The following is a 19,996-nucleotide window of genomic DNA, read 5'->3' on the forward strand; positions in this document are numbered from 1 at the left end:
CTGCCCACCATTGATTACGTGTGTGTGTGTGTGTGTGTGTGTGTCTGTCAGAGAAGTCTGGTATCTTGAACTGTGTGGAATCTATATATGACTTGAGTTCCCAGCGGCGGGTCCACGGCCTCGTCATGGGACAATGACAGATGGGACAATCAGTTGACTGCGGGTCGTCGTCACGCACCGTCCACGCGGGTCACGACCTACAGCTACCGTGATCGCTGACGGCCGTGATCGCTGGCGGCCGTGATCGCTGACGATCGTGATCACTCACGACCGTGATCGCTGACGGCCGTGATCGCTCACGACCGTGATCGCTGACGGCCGTGATCGCTGACGTTTCTGGCCGTCCTACGCGCTGAGGGCCTCCCAAATCTTGCAAACGCCCGTGGCTGCTGGTAGCAATAATTTCATGTCGAATTCCAACTTTCGTGATAATCTCATCAGTTACCTTCATCTATTTTTTTAAGCGATCCTCCGCCATGACCAAGTTGTGGACACCTGCACTATCAGTGAGACTGGATGGTCGTCCAGGGGGGTGGGTGTGGGAAGGGGAAGAGGTTATTTTCAAGACGACAGAGGTCTTTGGTCAGTCGCATTACTGTGGCACATGACGGGGGGCCATCGTCGTAACACACACACACACCCTCTTACGACATGAGCTGCACGACACTCCCGAGGCTTACATCTGTGTATAGGAATCGTTTCCCTCACGTCCTGGACTTCGGGTTTACAATATGGGAGCAACAGGTGACTCTGCCGTATTACCTTCCTCTACCGTACTCGCCAGACTTTTCCCTTGGTATATATACACGTGGTAAACGCCTCATGTGTCTCTCCTCGTCCTGCTCATCATACACGTCTCTCTCTCTCTTCCCCACCAGGCACGGCGGGAGTACGTGTCGCCGTACAGAGACGAGCCTTACGCCGAGCCCGCGGGCGCCACCCTCCACGTGCCAGCCAGTCAGGTCAGTCACGCCCGCGCCTCCTTGCCTGTAACCACACATCCCTCCCTGCCCAAAGCTTCTGCCTGCCCCACGCATTCCTCCCTGTTCCAAGCCTCTCTGCCTGCCTCGCGCCTCCCTCCCCACTCCATGCCTCCCTCCCTGTTGCACGCCTCCCACACCGCGCCTACCTCACTCCCCACGCCCACAATCCTCCAGACCAAAACTCTGGCACATTCACGTGAGCCACACCTTCCCTCATCCAATGTTACTAAACACAGTCGTTATAAGATAAATGATCGGTACACAGGAAGACCAGAACGAACGGGATAATCCTCCGTCAACTGAGATATCCTAACTTGCACTAACCTAACCTAACCTAACCTAACCTAACCTAACCTAACCTAACCTAACCTAACCTAACCTAACCTAACCTAACCTAACCTAGCTTGAACCAGCAGAACCTGAATGAACCTAACCAAACCTATCCCGAGCTTAACTAACCCCCTCACACCCTAATCTTAACCTAACCAAACCTATCCCGAACTTAGCTAACTCCCTCACACCCTATTCCTAGCCTCGACTAACCTATCCTATTGTAAAAATATAAACGTTTATGTAGGAAAAATTCCCATCGTGGATCACGTAAAGGAGGCCACCTCTTGCGTGAAATGTAAACGTGAGCAATGATGGTCGGGTGATTTAGGTAAGAGAACGTATCTGGTACCAGTGAAGATATGTTCATGACTGGCAAACCAGATCATATCTAAAACGAAAAGTGAAACAGAGACAACTGCTCTGATCTATTTATTTTATTTATTCATTATACTTTGTCACTGTCTCTCGCGTTAGCGAGGTAGCGCAAGGAAACAGACGAAAGAATGGCCCAACCCACCCACATACACATGTATATACATACAAGCCTACACACGCACATATGCATACCTATACATTTCAACGTATACATATATATTCATACACAGACATATACATATATACACATGTACATAATTCATACTTGCTGCCTTTATTCATTCCTGTCACCACCCCACCACACATGAAATAACATCCCCCTCCCCCCGCATGCGTGCGAGGTAGCGCTAGGAAAAGACAACAAAGGCCACATTCGTTCACACTCAGTCTCTACCTATCATTTATAATGCACCAAAACCACAGCTCCCTTCCCACATCCAGGCCCCATTAAGCTTTCCATGGTTTATCCTAGACGCTTCACATGCCCTGGTTCATGACAGCACGTCGATCCCGGTATACCACATCGTTCCAATTCACTCTATTCCTTGCATACCTTTCACCCTCCTGCATGTTCAGGCCCCGATCGCTCAAAATCACTTTCAGTCCATCTTTCCACCTCCAATTTGGTCTCCCACTTCTCCTCGTTCCCTCCACCTCCGACACATATATCCTCTTGGTCAATCTCTCCTCACTCATTCTCTCCATGTGACCAAACCATTTCAAAACATCCTCTTCTGCTCTCTAAACCACACACTTTTTATTACCACGTATCACTCTTACTCTTTCATTACTTACTCGATCAAACCACCTCACACCACATATTGTTCTCAAACATCTCATTTCCAACACATCCACCTTCCTCAGCACAGCTCTATCTATAGCCCACACCTCACAACCATATAACATTGTTAGAACCACTATTCCTTCAAACATACCCATTTTTGCTTTCCGAGATAATGTTCTTGCCTTCCACATATTTTTCAACGCTCCCAGAACTTTCGCCCCCTCCCTCATCCTGTGCCTCACTTCCGCTTCCATGGTTCTATCCGCTGCCAAATCCACTCCCAGATATCTAAAACACTTCACTTCCTCCAGTTTTTCTCCATTCAAACTTACCTCCCAATTGACTAGTCCTTCAACCCTATTGTACCTAATAACCTTGCTCTTATTTACATTTATTCTCAGCTTTCTTCTTTCACTCACTTTACCAAACTCAGTCACCAGCTTCTGCAGTTTCTCACCCGAATCAGCCACCAGCGCTGTATCATCAGCGAACAACAACTGACTCACTTCCCAAGCTCTCTCATCCACAACACGCTTCATACTTGCCCCTCTCTCCAAAACTCTTGCATTCACCTCCTAACAACCCCATCCATGAACATATTAAACAACCATGGAGACATCACACATCCCTGCCGCAAACCTACATTCACTGAGAACCAATCACTTTCCTCTCTTCCCTAGGAGACCTCAGCAGTGTATTCCTCGTAATACTAATCAAAAACCCAACACTGAAGGAGATTTCACTAGGCTGCTGACGCTTTGTCGATCTCCCTCCCTTGTGGTTTGTCGATCACCTTCCGTCATGCGTTGTCGATCATCTTCACTCATGCATTGTCGATCACCTTCCCTCATGTATTGTCGACCATCTTCCCTCGTGCATTGTCGATCACCTTCCCTCATGCATTGTCGATCATCTTCACTCATGCATTGTCGATCACCTTCCCTCATGTATTGTCGACCATCTTCCCTCGTGCATTGTCGATCACCTTCCCTCATGCATTGTCGATCACCTTCCCTCATGCATTGTCGATCACCTTCACTCATGCATTGTCGATCATCTTCACTCATGCATTGTCGATCACCTTCCCTTTGATATCTCTGCCGGCCACAGACCACCGGCAGCAAACTCGTTTAAACATATCGATAAATCAGGACCATTGGTCATGAGGGAAGAGATCGTCCAACACCTCCTACAGACCAAGAACCTTCCTGCTCTGGAGGGGAAAATATCTCTGGCCGAGAAAATATCGCGGAGGACATCTGTGATAAGGACCCGGCCACAACCCTCCAGCAGTGTGGTGAGGGCTGTGCTGTTGTCTTAATGAGTAGGTTACTGTAATGCTTTGATTAAATGGTATGGTGTAACGGTGTAACGGCTTCATTTAATGGTATAGTGTAAAGGTGTAACGGCTTCATTAAATGGTATAGTGTTACGGTGTAACGGCTTCATTAAATGGTACAGTGTAACGGTTGGATCAAATTCTTTAGTGTAACGGTTTTATTTAATGATACAGTGTAACGGTTTCATTAAAAAGGCACAAGATGACCTTTTACTTAAGTAGCTTGATATAAGTGGATGATTCAATGGCTTAATGCAAGGATTCCCAATCGTTTTCTTTCAAAGGACCGATGTCAAACTTAAGAAAAAGCGCTGACGACAGAACGAAAGAAAATCAGTACCTTAACTGAATCATATACATGTATAAAAAAAGGGAGACTTGTAAATATACGAAGAAAGCAAAACTCACATCATGATGATAACATATGTACGAACACGATAATGCGTGTACCTACAGTGAGGGGACAATGTACGAGTCTCGTCTGACGAACATGACCAATGTGGACCCTGACGATGTCCTTCTCACGTGTGGCTGGTTGGTTCTCGTGATCTAAGGTGTCAGACGAGAGGCGGCGTCCTGACTACTTTGATTATGTTCACTAAACAGTTGAGAACTCGCACAGATAGACTGATCCACAGTAAAGACACTAATCTTTAGAAAAGCATTTCTATGTCCACTAGATTCCAACACTTGCATAAGATTTGATATTAATTTCCAACTATCACTTTTCACGCACAGTCTATAATATTTCCATAAGGAAACAGCATATTCGGAAATGTCACGTAGGATTACTTGTTTTACAAAAGGGAAATTAAAAAACTGGTTGTAACACGCCGAAGGATTTGGTGACAACGACACCATATTTCACAAACACCAAGGGAATGTATACGAATCTGATCACCTCACATTTCTCTAACACAACAGAAAGTTCGTAGACTTACCAATTCACTCATCACCAACAACATATGCGTTTCACTATATACGTAAGACTTTCCAAAGAGCATCTCTATTAACCCTATCATACATCTTTTTTTCAGATCTACAACCACCACATACAGCTTTTTCTGTTTCTCTAAGTATTTCTTACACACATACTTCAAAGCAAACACCTAATTTATATATTCTTTACCACTCCTGAAGCCAAACTGCTCCTTGGCCATCACTAATTGGTAATATAAGGCACTCCATCAATCCCCAGCTTGAGCCATACGCTGAATATCTAAGCTAAGCAATCAATACAATCAGTCCCTTTCTTGATAAACTTGACTGCAATCTCAACCACTGCAGCTGCCTTGCCATTTTTCATTTCACATAGGACATTCAACACCTCTTCTCTTTTCATCGATCCACTTGCTATGACTCTCTTGCTTCGCATACCTCCATGTCATAAGCACCCAGTCTCTGCAAGACTGTCACCTAACATATTTCAAAGCCCTTCAAAAATGCTTACTCCATTTCTTCTCCATCTCTTCTTTCCTTGTTACTGCTTCCTCGTGTACTCCCTTCACTGATGCTCCCATTATCTCTCTTGTTTTTCTCCACATCATGAGAGACATTTTCATATTCTCCCTGAAGTCTGCCGAGACTCTCCCATCTCAACTCTCATTTGCCTCTTTTTCTGCTCCTGCATCTTGCTCTTGACCTCTTGTACACCTCCCAATCACCCACACTCTTTCCTTGTGGGTATGACCCACACTTCTCTACTCTTTCCTTATGAACTTATACTTTCCCATCCCACCAAACATCCCCTAGCTTATATATACTACATACTTCATCCGCACACATGAGCAATGCTTCCCTAAATACCTTCCCGTCCACTCCCCTTGTTTCATATTCTCACCTTTAAACCCCCCCCCCCTCTCTCTCTCTCTCTCTCTCTCTCTCTCTCTCTCTCTCTCTCTCTCTCTCTCTCTTGGAGTCTCTTCACACAAGCCTCTTTTCCAAGCTCACTCACCTTTACCACTTTCTTCCTGCCCATGTCATTTCCTCTTTTCCTGTCGCCACTGCAATGTTTCACACTTGCGTTCACTTAGACATGATCAAACAACCCACGTTGAGTCCCTCTCAGCAAATTCAGATTCGGCAGTTTCTCCCTTGCTCGTTTATCAAACAGTACATAATCCAATGGTTCCCGGGTTCCCGTTCACCCCTAACCAAGTATTCCTATGCACTTATCCTTTTTCAGCATCCAGCTCAACAGGCTGTTCACCATTTTCATTTACACTGGGTACCCCATGCCCCTAGTTATGTGCCTCAACTATATATATATATATATATATATATATATATATATATATATATATATATATATATATATATATATATAAATTTGTACTAATATTCATATATCTGTATGTGTACATATCTATACAGCAGACTAAACGTTGAAACACAGATACACTCACTTTTCAGCAAAACAATTTAACCAACCAAAGTTGCTGGATATACTAACAGATCTACATTCCAAACATACTTCTATCAGGTGATGAAAGGAATCCTTACTAAGTGGATGTATATTTTGTTGTATATAACCTGACTATGTTATATCAAAAGATGTTAATTGTATGTATTTCTTACACTTACGTTTGATTTGGTGTAAAAGAGAAAAATTATTTAATACTAGAGAACAACTAATAATAATGATAATATAATGGTAAAACATGAATCAATTTCATTAATCATTTTCCCTCCTTGACATCCTTCCAATCCTACAAATACCTCTGCCTCATCTTCCTCTTCAACACCCTCTACTTCCCCGTCAACCCATCACCACAAAAAAAATTTACCTCACACACCCATACATCCTTCTCCTTCCATGACAACCCAATATGTCTGCCTCTCTCAACTCCTATTTCCTTCATTTGTGACCATTCCTCTCTCCCTCTAAGACACTTCTTGTACTCGTCTCTATTCCTCCTTGTTTCCCTCTTGTCACCTTCACCTCCTGCTTCCTCCTAAACTGTTCTCTTTCCATCTCTCGTTCTCCTTCTCCTCCTCCTCCACCTCCTGCCCCTCCTCTCCCGCCTCCCTTGGTCTTCCTGGCTTCCTATCATACCCTGGTCGCCTCATCTCGTCCTCCTTACTTGTCAACCTTTTCCTCTTCTTCCTTGTCTCTATCTTCTCCTGCTCTTCCTCGCCTGTGTTTCCCCTTCTCCTGCTCTTCCCCTTACTTCTGGCTCTTGCATCGCCTGCTCCCCTTACTTCAACTCTCTCTACGTCCTTCTCCTTCCCCTCTCCCCGAGCTCTTCTGCCTCCCCTTGTTTTTCTTCTCTTGGTTCAACCTCTATTTTTTTCCCCTCACAACTCTTCCGTCCCCTGTTTCTCCTGTCCACACCGTCTCCTATCTCTGCCGTCCCCTATCCAACCTGTCAACCCCGTCCCCTGTCCCTCCTGGCCGTCCGTACCGCAGGTGCCGCGGGTCGGGGGCAGCGTGGAGGCGGAGTGCTTGCTGAAGCTGGGCAGCTTCGAGGTTCGCTCCAGCAGGACGCTACGGGTGCGGGTGCGGCCCTCATCCTACCTCTCCAGCTACTTCTCCGCCGCAGGTCAGCCGCAGCAACAACCATTATTACATCATGCCGCATTTCCCGCAACCCTCCTCGCTAAGGTCTCCCCATTAACTCTTTCATCATCTTGGAATCAGATCCCACTCTCGTTCGTTAATATGAGAGATCATATCATCCTTGTGGTTTCCACTTCGCTTGAACTAATCCTCTTCTCTCTTCCCTTATTATCATGATGTTCCATCTCCCCAGCAGGTACTGTGTGTTCCTTCTCTGAGTTCTCGGAACTCGTCATGATCCCTTTATGATAAACAGAACTAAGACTCATGCTTTCTTCCTGGTCCACAGGACACATGATATATCTCTGTGGTCGACATGACATCAGTACATCTCCGTGGTCCACAGGACACCTGGTGTATCTCTGTGGTCCACAGGACACATGGTATATCTCTGTGGTCCACATAACATTAGTACATCACTGTGGATTCACATGACATTAGTATATCACTGTGGTCCACAGGATACATGGCATATCTCTGTGGTTCACAGGACAATCTGGTGTATCACAGTGGTCCACAGAACACCTGGTATATCTCCGCGGTCCACATGACATTAGTACATCTCTGTAGTCCACACGACATCTCATATATCTCTGTGGTTCACCGGACATCTGATATATCTATGTGGTCCACAGGACACCTGGTATATATCTGTGGTCCACAGGACAACTGGTCCATCTTTGTGGTCCACAGATCATTTGGTACATCTCTGTGGTCCACAGGACACCTGGTATATGACTGTGGTTAACTGGACTCAAGGTATATGTATGTGGGTCGCAGGGTTCTTGGTGCGTATTACGAGGAACCCCGTGGAGGACCTAGCAACCCCAGTGGATGTAACTGAATAGCCTCAGAAAAACAAACCAGGAAAATCGTTTTTTCCTGATATCAAAAACTCAGCGCTGGAATGATTTAAACCCGGTTTATATTACGCGTCTTACCCTCAGGCGACACCATCCTTATCCCTTCTAGAGCTTGCTAGTATATACATTTTGACCTTATGTTTCCCTATAGTTCACTATAAGTCTATATATCGATCTCTCTCTATTTGTATATATATATATATATTCTGCTTCTTTAAGGAGTTTTCACTATTTATCGCGGGGCGAGGCAGCCTCTAGAACAGGCGACCGAGCATTAAAAGAAAAATTTTCCATTGGCTCCTTCTTTTCTTCCTTCTTTTAGAGATTAATACAGGAGAGAATTTCTAGCTCTCCTCACTCTCGCCCCTTTTAGTTCCCTCTTCGACACGACTATCACATGAAATGGATGTAAACCGTATCACCAATATGTGCCCTGGGATCGAACCCGGGATCATTTCAATGACAACCAGTGAACGTAGACCGTTATACCACCTCGAGTAGACAAAAGATCACGTTTTCTGTGATCAGTGAGATCTTGTGTCGCCTCACGAGCAAAGAGACAGTCCAGATGACGGCGTTTGACTCTGAATGGATGCTAAAAGGCACACTGATGACATCTATTCAAATCTATACCAGGTACTAACACATGAAATTGATGTCATCCATCTCAACAATATGCGCCCTGGGATCGAACCCACCTTTCTCAGCCCTCTCAACCATACACATCTTACTACCACACTTACCACACCCCCTCTCTCTTAACCCATCATTTCATACTCAATCAACCCTCCTCACACCACAAATCCTCCTCACAAAAGTATACCCAATTTCGCCCTCCCAGATAATGACCTCTCTTTCCAAAATTTCTCATTGCTTCCAGAACCTTCGCCCCCTAACCTACCTTATGACTCATTTCCGCTTCCAGGGTTTAATTCGCTGCCATGTCAACGCCCAGATGTAAGAAACACTTCACTTTCTCCGAGCTTCTAAAAACAAACTTACAGCCTTGCTGTCATTCACATTTACAGTCAACTTTCTCCTTTCACACACTCTCTTAAACTCATTTGTCACTCGAATCTGCCGCCACTGCCGAGTTTATAATATGCAAACAGTAATTGACACACCTCCCAATCACTCCCACACCTGACTGACTGCAGACTTGAAACTCTCCCCAAAACCCACGCATTCAATTCCCTCACCACCCGACCCATAACCAGATTAAATAGCCTTGTGATGTCACACATCCCCTGTCGCAGACCAACCCTTATTTGAAGCCATTGACCCTCCTCTCTCCCTATTCGCACACACCTTTTACCCTATTGGCAAAAACTCCTAACTGCTTCCAACAGATTTTCCTCTACACCATGTACTTTTAAAACATAATCATCTTTATCCACCATACCATATATTTTCTCCAGGTCCATAAATGCCGCATACCCACCCTTCAGTGTCTGCAAGTACTTCTCACACAAATTCTCTAAAGGAAAAGCCTGATACACATATCATCTCTCTCTCTCTCTCTCACTCTCTCTCTCTCTCTCTCTCTCTCTCTCTCTCTCTCTCTCTCTCTCTCTCTCTCTCTCTCTCTCTCTCTCTCTCTCTCTCTCGCCATTGTTCGACCTTAAGAGAAGAGTAAAGGAGGCCAACAGTCTGCTGGTAATTATCAAAACTGCAATGAATAAAGAAACTTTTTCAGGAATGTGTCCACGTCGAATACAAGGCCGAAACTGGCACATGCTTCTCAGGTTGGGTCACAGCATCTAGGGAAGCACAAAGAGCTAACAGAGAAGGTCCAGAGGAGGGCATCAAAGTTGGTACCAGAATTGAGAAAGCAGAGTTACAACGAAAGATTTAGAGATCTTAAATATAACCACTTTGGAAAAGAGAAGAGTGAGGGGTGACTCGATCACAAATAAGATTTTTGATTAGACTGAAGACGAAGACAGTAAGATCTTCGAAAGATGACGAGACAGAACAACTAGAGGACGTAACATGGAAGAATGAAAAAAAAAAAGATACGTAAAGAAATGCTTTTAAAGAGCAGAAGCTGAATGAAATAAAGCGAATAATGAGAGAGTACAACCAGACCTCACACAGTAGAAAGTATAATCGCAGAGAAGGTTCAGGAGATGTTGGGATCATCCCTCCCCGTGCAGTACAAATAAGTAATTGCAAGTAGGTAATTACACACTCAGCACCCCGGGATGGGGCTGGCGGAACCAATGGGAGTCGGTCCGGCTCGCTGCCATGTTTACAGGAAAAACTGCTGTATATAACTGGCAGGCGCTTCCTCCTGGCGGCAGTTTGTCGGCTCGTACGAGCCTTAAGATCAACTGTTGCTGCCCCTTCATTACCCGCCTGTTAGCAGGCGAGGGGCTGGGAGAGGAGGAGAGGAATGGAGAGGAAGAGGGAATGGATTGTGTGGGCGTGTTGGTAAGGGGTCGTGTGTTGATGTGAGAGGCTGCCTGAGGCGGTGAGGGAGAGTCCTCTCTCTCTCTCTCTCTCTCTCTCTCTCTCTCTTCTCTCTCTCTCTCTCTCTCTCTCTCTCTCTCTCTCTCTCTCTCTCTCTCTCTCTCGTACACTTTCTTAGTCATCTGTACCTCCTTTCCACATGCACGTAGCACTCATATGCTCTCTCACAACCTCTCCGTTACCCTTCCACAGAGGTCTCCTTCCCTCCGAATCCCGTCTCCACCCTGTTTCGTTCCTCTGGTCCCGTCCCATCACCATTCTCAGGCCTCTCCGCTACCGTGCTCCGTTCCACAAGCCCCGTCCCATCACCATCCCTCTGTTCCCTCCAACCCTTTATCACCATCAGGCCCCGACTCTGCCCCGTTCCCTCCCTCTGGTCCTCTCCCACCACCCCATTATCACCCTCAGGCCCCGGCTCTGCCCCGTTCCGTGCCCCTCTGGTGGCGCCCCACCTCCAGCAGACATCAAATATGGACACTAGAGTCTGCCTCGTACATCCCCGGGATTAATATCGAGATATCACTCAACTTTCGGTAGTTAGGGAACTCCCTGGCGCATATCGCACTGTAACTTGCCCCTAATCTCCTGTGATGCGATTATTCGAGGGCTGCTTCACAGGATTTCATCTATCTAAGCCGGTCTAACTGTTCCGCGAGGCTGAGTCGAAGCGGGGTCATACCAATGACTCGTTGTACCCAGTTCTAACGCGTGGGAAAAAAGAAAGTTATGCACAACTGCGTCAGTCAAACCCTGACATCATCATCACAACACGAGGTCTTCCCACGACATGACCAGATGATATATATATATATATATACATGAGCGGGGGGCTGCAAATCCTCCCCTCTCGTTCTTTTTTAATTTTCCAAAAGAAGGAACAGAGAAGGGAGCTAGGTGAGGATATTCCCCCAAAGGCCCAGTCCTCTGTTCTTAACGCTACCTCGCTAACGCGGGAAATGCCAAATAGTTAAATATATATATATATATATATATATATATATATATATATATATATATATATATATATATATATATATGAATAACAGCATAAAGGAAAGAGACAAGACCCCCCCCCCCCCACAGCATAAAGAGAACATGGCACCTCATAAATTTGGTCTAGAAGTAAAAGAAAAAAATGGTTATTGACTTTAATTTTTTCTCATGATTCCGAGGAATATGACGGGACCAGAGCCATGTCTGACGTGATGTGAGAGTGTCATCATGTCAGACGTGATGTGAGAGTGTCATCATGTCTGACGTGATGTGAGAGTGTCATCATGTCAGACGTGATGTGAGAGTGTCATCATGTCAGACGTGATGTGTGTGTGTGTGTGTGTGTGTGTGTGTGTGTGTGTGTGTGTGTCTCAGTCTGCTCATGAGAGATTCTCATGACCCGATGATGACTTCCTGTGCTTGTCTGATATGCCTCATCATCATCATCTATGGTCCAGGTTCAGTGCTCCTCATCTTCTGTGGCCCAGGTCCAGGAATTCCTCATTCCCTGTGTCTCAGATCCAGTCACCCATCATCATCATCCGTGCCCTAGACTCAGTACCCCATCATCATCCGTGCCCTAGACTCAGTACCCCATCATCATCATCCGTGCCCTAGACTCAGTCCTTCGTAGTTGCCAGATGTCATGAGCACCTGGAAGGTTATCTGCCAACAGCATACATTCCACCCACGATACGTTCCTTGTCATCATCACTGCGACACTGCCACTCCGTTACGACCAGGCGCTCCTGTTACGTAACGCGACACTGCCATTCCGTTACGACCAGGCGCTCCTGTTACGTAACGCGACACTGCCATTCCGTTACGACCAGGCGCTCCTGTTACGTAACGCGACACTGCCATTCCGTTACGACCAGGCGCTCCTGTTACGTAACGCGACACTGCCATTCCGTTACGACCAGGCGCTCCTGTTACGTAACGCGACACTGCCATTCCGTTACGACCAGGCGCTCCTGTTACGTAACGCGACACTGCCATTCCGTTACGACCAGGCGCTCCTGTTACGTAACGCGACCGTGACTATTTCGTCTCATTCTAACCAGCGTTTAAAGTATGCCTCCGTGTGTTACGCCAGGACGAGCAGTGATATATACATATGCCATGACGTTCTCCGTAGGGACATAACAGTGGTATGCTGTGGCACTGGCCACGGCGACCTCGTGTGATCAGCAGACGCATTGCACGACCCAGGTAACGACCCCGCTCTCTGACGACTGGCTGGAGGCGGCTCTGGCTCCCTGGGTCGTTAAGAATTCATCTTCGCCGCGAGCGAGGATGCCAGCCACCTGCCTGCAGGTCTCGAGACTACTACTTCTGGCGCCCTTGTCTTTTCTCCGCCACGTCTTCCTTGAGTGACTGAACTTCAGTTAGTGACTTCACGACCCGTATTTTCTTGAGTGACTGAACTTCAGTTAGTGACTTCACGACCCGTATTTTCTTGAATGACTGAACTTCAGTTAATGACTTCTCGACCCGTATTTTCTTGAGTGATTGAACTTCAGTTAATGACTTCACGACCCGTATTTTCTTGAGTGACTGAACTTCAGTTAATGATTTCACGACCCGTATTTTCTTGAGTGACTGGACTTCAGTTAGTGACTTCACGACCCGTATTTTCTTGAGTGACTGAACTTCAGTTAATGACTTCACGAACCGTATTTTCTTGTGTTAACGACTTCACGAACCGTATTTTCTTGTGTTAACGACTTCACGAACCGTATTTTCTTGTGTTAACGACTTCACGAACCGTATTTTCTTGAGTGACAGAACTTCAGTTAATGACTTCACGACCCATATTTTCTTGAGTGACTAAACTTCAGTTAACGACTTCACGAACCGTATTTTTTTGAATGACTGAACTTCGGTTAACGACTTCACGAACCGTATTTTCTTGAGTGACAGAACTTCAGTTAATGACTTCACGACCCATATTTTCTTGAGTGACTAAACTTCAGTTGACGACTTCACGAACCGTATTTTCTTGAGTGACTGAACTTCAGTTAACGACTTCACGAACCGTATTTTCTTGAGTGACTAAACTTCACTTAACGACTTCAACAACCGTATTTCCTCTGCAATTTGTAAATGACTGTGATTTATAGATTAAATCGACGCTCGCTTTTGGTGCCTCACAGCAGAACTTGGTCTTATACTCCGCTGTAGCTCACACATGTGTGAATGAACGCAAAGACTTCATTGAAAGATACGATTCCCAGTGATAGCAGGAAAGAAGTAAATCTTTCATTATCGTAAGATTAATCTCAGATGTATTGCTTTCTGGGAGAAATTCCTGATATACAGTCCTTTTTGTCACTGGGATCAGCTGTCGGCCAAATTGTTCATATGTTATAAAACGATCTTCCTTCAAGACCGTCTACGTCATACATCATCGTCTACGTCATACATCATCGTCTACGTCATACACCAACTCGACCTGACCTACATACAAATACCAGCGAAAACAAGCAACAAATACTCCATATACACAAACATTATGCATACAAACACTCCATGTACACAACATTTTGTATGTAAATACTCCATGTATACAACCTTTTGTATACAAATATTCCACGAATACAGCATTTTATATGCAAATACTACACCTATACAACATTTCATATACAAATACCCCACGTATACAACATTTCGCATACAAATACTCCACGAATACAACATTTTGTATACAAAAACTCCATGTGTACAACATTTTGTATACAAATACCACACGTATAAAACATTTTGTATACAAATACTCCATGTATACAACATTTTGTATACAAAAACTCCATATATACAACATTTTGTATACAAATACACCACGGATACATTTTGTATCCAAATACTCCATATATACAACATTTTGTATACAAACACCCCTTGTATACAACATTTTGTATACAAATACCCCACGAATACAACATTTTGTATACAAAGACTCCATGTATACAACATTTTGTATACAAATACCCCATATATACAACATTTTGTATACAAATACTCCACGCATACAACATTTTGTATACAAATACTCCATGTATACAATATTTTGTATACAAATACACCATGTATACAACAATTTTGTATACAAATACTCCATGTATACAACATTTTGTACACAAACACTCCATGTACACAAACATTATGGAACTACGAGAAGAGAACTACACTTAACAATACAGTAATGACTTACCTGTTAGACCGACGGCAGACGGAGCAACGGTCACAACACTTGGGCGTTGTTCAAAATCACAACACCAGGGAAGTGGTCTTCATCACAACACTTGGGCTTTGGTCTTAGTCACAACACTTGGACTTTGGTCTTAATCACAACATTTAGGCTATGGTCTTAATCATAACACTTGGGCTTTGGGTTAAAACACTGACATTTCTACAATCACTTCCCTTTTATCGTCCTCGGGAAAACACAGTTGCAACTACGATGCCTTGCGAGAGGAGTTTGATCCCATGACATCCACCTTACAGCAGACATGAACACCTTCTCTGATACACTGCCAATGCTAATCAAGAGAATCCTTCTGTTTTACTATCATGTCCCTATCTACGTAGATGAGAAGGTTAGGATACTATTACTATCCTCCAGCAGACATCCTCCTCCTTGGCCGCCTGGTCATCGGACGTCCCCATGTACAGATCTGTAACACAAAAAAAGGGAAAAAAAATGATCAAGTTGACGTTAATTACCTTGCCATAGAAAACGTAGTAGATTCAAAATTACGTTTCTTTCAATTACATTTCAGTTTCCTGAAATAATATTAATTAGTATTTTGTCATTATACAATGAAGCCTCTTCATCCCTTGAGCACGACAGCACGACCACTGATTACGACGATACGACTCATGAGCACGACGGTACGGCCCTTAAGTAAGACGGTATAACCCTTGAGCACGACGGTACGGCTTTTAATTTGGACGGTACTATCCTGGAGCACGACGGTACGGCCCTTAAGTATAACCCTTGAGCACAACGGTGCGGCCCTTTAAGAAGGACGGTACAACCCTTGAGCACGACGGTACGGCTTTTAAGTAGGACGCTTGAGCCCGATGGAACGTCTTTTAATTTGGACGGTACTATCCTAGAGCACGACGGTACAGCCCTTTAAGGACGGTACGGCCGTTTAAGGATGGTACAACCCTTGAGCACGACGGTTCGACCCTTTAATTAGGACGGTACAACCTTTGAGCACGATGCACGACGGTATGCAAGGCACTTGGGTATCAATGGCCGGGACTTTCAGGTCAAAGACCGGGGCGTGCGTCGTACCCACGGCTCTCCTCTCATGCTCAAGGGTCGTTACCCTCGTGCTGAAAGGTCGTACCGTTGTCCTCAAGGGTCGTTACCCTCGTGCTGAAAGGTCGTACCGTTGTCCTGAAGGGTCGTTACCCTCTTCCTCCCTCGTGTTCATAGGTCGGTCCGTCCTACTTTAAAAGGAACATCATATAAAAGAACGATTCAGCATAATATCCCAGGTCGTTGCATAAAAAGAATGTATTTGTAAATAAACAGAAAAACTTGAAACATTTTTATTTCTAGGTAAGAGCTGTGGCCGTGTTCATGACTGCCGTGTGCACAGAATGTGGCCGTGTTCATGACTGCCGTGTGCACAGAATGTGGCCGTGTTCATGACTGCCGTGTGCGCAGAATGTGGCCGTGTTCATGACTGCCGTGTGCACAGAATGTGGCCGTGTTCATGACTGCCGTGTGCACAGAATGTGGCCGTGTTCATGACTGCCGTGTGCGCAGAATGTGGCCGTGTTCATGACTGCCGTGTGCACAGAATGTGGCCGTGTTCATGACTGCCGTGTGCACAGAATGTGGCCGTGTTCATGACTGCCGTGTGCGCAGAATGTGGCCGTGTTCATGACTGCCGTGTGCGCAGAATGTGGCCGTGTTCATGACTGCCGTGTGCACAGAATGTGGCCGTGTTCATGACTGCCGTGTGCACAGAATGTGGCCGTGTTCATGACTGCCGTGTGCGCAGAATGTGGCCGTGTTCATGACTGCCGTGTGCACAGAATGTGGCCGTGTTCATGACTGCCGTGTGCGCAGAATGTGGCCGTGTTCATGACTGCCGTGTGCGCAGAATGTGGCCGTGTTCATGACTGCCGTGTGCACAGAATGTGGCCGTGTTCATGACTGCCGTGTGCACAGAATGTGGCCGTGTTCATGACTGCCGTGTGCACACAATGTGGCCGTGTTCATTACTGCCGTGTGCACAGAATGTGGCCGTGTTCATGACTGCCGTGTGCACACAATGTGGCCGTGTTCATGACTGCCGTGTGCACAGAATGTGACTTAAAAGTTTATGCTAATCAAATAAGATTTATGAGTTTATTCTAATGTATATGATTTACAAGTTTAGTCTAATGTATCTGATGTACAAGTATATTCTCATCAATGTGATGTTATAAGCATATTCTAATCAATGTGGTACACAAGTTTATTCTAATCAAAAGATGATCATGATTCGAATGGAATGCTTGAAAAAAAAAAAAACTTTTTTTCCATGTATTGGATTTCAATATTTATCTGGCCAGACTTACGGAAGTCAAGTCTTGTGGAGCCTATTATTGTACAGGTTAGTCTTGTGTGTGTGTGTGTACCCCAGGCTTACGGTGGCTAGCTCAGTGGAACCCAGTCTTGCAGGAACCCACCTATACGAAACCCAGTCTTGTGGAGCCTGTTCTTGCCGGACCCAGTTTTGGGGAACCTAGTTTTGTGAGGCCCGGTCTTGCGAAGGTCAGCGCTTCCGGGGTGTGAGGGTGTGTGTGTGTGTGTGTGTGTGTGTGTGTGTGGGGGGGGGGGGGGGGTCGGAGCCTTTGACTGACCGTAAAACTATTTATGAAACCTTAACTCACGTCACGCACAAAGCTCCACCCAACCCCTTAATGCACTGGTGCTGAAATCCAAGGACGCCATGCAAATCACATGAAGGCTACACCCAGCCTTGTGATAGACTTCACTCAAAAGCTTCTTGATAGACGACCAAATGTAGCTAAATGGGCCCCAGTCTCACAGTGGCCCTGTCGTCCCCGTGCGTGGTGGTGCTTCTAGCACTCAACAGCTAAACTGCTCCCTGCGTCGGCTCATTTACCGTAATTATGGAGGGTGCAGGAGTTCCGGTCCAATATAGTGTCAACCTTCCCTATAATCAGACCTGAGTACTAAAAGACGTACATCATTACACTTCTACTTGGCTGTAATTATTTACCAGCTCGCCTCTGTGCACAGGACTGTCAAAGGAGACTGAAGGTCTGGTAGCTTGATACTGTGGTACTTACACTCGTTAGAAGGATCAATTAAGAGTATCCCGTTAATGATAAGTGAAAGTCTAAATAGTAACACACACACACACACACACACATATATATATATATATATATTATTTATATATATATATATATATATATATATATATATATATATATATATATATATATATATATATATATATCCCTAGGGGTAGGGGAGAAAGAATACTTACCACGTATTCCCTGCGTGAGGTAAAAGGCGACTAAAAGGGGAGGGAGCAGGTGTCTAGAAATCCTCCCATCCAGTTTTTACTTTTCCAAAAGAAACAGAGAAGAGGGACAAGCCGGGAATTTTCCTCTTAGTCTCAGTCCTCTGTTCTCAACGCTACCTCGCTGACACGAGAAGTGGCGAATGTGTATGAATTTTTTTTTTGTTGTTGTTGTTGCAAGAGGTCACATTGGTACGCGTGATCTAGTACATGCATAAAACCATTAGGGAAATGAAACACGATAAGTTCTCAAGGGCACTTTCGTGTAATGATCACATCGTCGGGGGAGATACAAGAATGAGACAGAAGACGTAGGATAGTCAGGTGATATACAAGGAAGAGACGTAGCTAAGACGCCATTGGTAGACAAGCGTTACCGGAAGGTTGTGTTCGGGTGTGGCATCATGCCTGTCATAACGTCTTTATTATGTGAACAAGACAGGGAACTGTTTATAAATTTTGCCTAAGATAAAATTATCCAGTTTGTATAGACCTTCACTAATATTAATGTTACAATTCTTTGTGTATTCAATAATAAAAGACTTAATGATATTTCTCTTAGTAAAGTAGTTACAGTTAATAACTTAATTTGTGTTACTCCAGTCAATTCAATGGTCATGATTTTTCAACGTGATTAAACAAAACATTTGATTCTTGTTCCGTTCTTATACAATATTTACGTTGCTTGAATCTAACATAAAGATCCTTACCAGTCTGACCAACATAAAACATGTTACAATATTGACGGGGAAGTCTGTAAAAACAGCCCGCAGAATTTTCTCGTAACGCTTATTTACCACAGTCGTCTTGTAGACGTAGGTCTCTTCCTTGTATATCAACTGACTGTTCTACGGCTCTCATTCTTGTATCTCCCTTGACGATGTGATAATTACACGAAAGTGCACTTTGGAATTTATCGATTAATTTTCCTCGTGGTTTTATGCACACACACACACACACACACACACACACACACACACACACACACACACACACACACGCACGCACGCAAACAAACATATATATATATATATATATATATATATATATATATATATATATATATATATATATATATATATATTTGTATAAGGGGAGTGGGGGAGGAATGGGATGTATTTAGGGAAGCAGAGATGGCTTGCGGAAAAGATGCTTGTCGCATGAGAAGCGTGGGAGGTGGGCAGATTAGAAAGGGTAGTGAGTGGTGGGATGAAGAAGTAAGATTATTAGTGAAAGAGAAGAGAGAGGCATTTGGACGATTTTTGCACGGAAATAATGCAAATGACTGGGAGATGTATAAAAGAAAGAGGCAGGAGGTCAAGAGAAAGGGGCAAGAGGTGAAACAGAGGGCAAATGAGAGTTGGGGTGAGAGAGTATCATTAAATTTTAGGGAGAATAAAAAGATGTTCTGGAAGGAGGTAAATAAAGTGCGTAAGACGAGGGAACAAATGGGAACTTTAGTGAAGGGGGCTAATGGGGAGGTGATAACAAGTAGTGGTGATGTGAGAAGGAGATGGAGTGAGTATTTTGAAGGTTTGTTGAATGTGTTTGATGATAGAGTGGCAGATATAGGGTGTTTTGGTCGAGGTGGTGTGCAAAGTGAAAGGGTTAGGGAAAATGATTTGGTAAACAGAGAAGAGGTAGTAAAAGCTTTGCGGAAGATGAAAGCCGGCAAGGCTGCGGGTTTGGATGGTATTGCAGTGAAATTTATTGAAAAAGGGGGTGACTGTAT

General features: G+C 44.7%; 1 protein-coding gene across 1 annotated transcript in view; it reads left to right on the forward strand.

Moving 5' to 3' along the window:
• LOC139754656 (uncharacterized) overlaps nt 1-19,996 on the forward strand; it is a 200,181-nt gene that overhangs the window by 161,359 nt on the left and 18,826 nt on the right. The window contains exons 6-7 of the mRNA XM_071672188.1: nt 879-962; nt 7,224-7,356. Coding sequence (XP_071528289.1) covers nt 879-962; nt 7,224-7,356 — 217 coding nt within the window. The remainder of the gene's footprint in view (nt 1-878; nt 963-7,223; nt 7,357-19,996) is intronic.

Source organism: Panulirus ornatus, chromosome 17 (assembly GCF_036320965.1).
Source record: "Panulirus ornatus isolate Po-2019 chromosome 17, ASM3632096v1, whole genome shotgun sequence".
NCBI classification, from domain to species: Eukaryota; Metazoa; Arthropoda; class Malacostraca; order Decapoda; family Palinuridae; genus Panulirus; species Panulirus ornatus.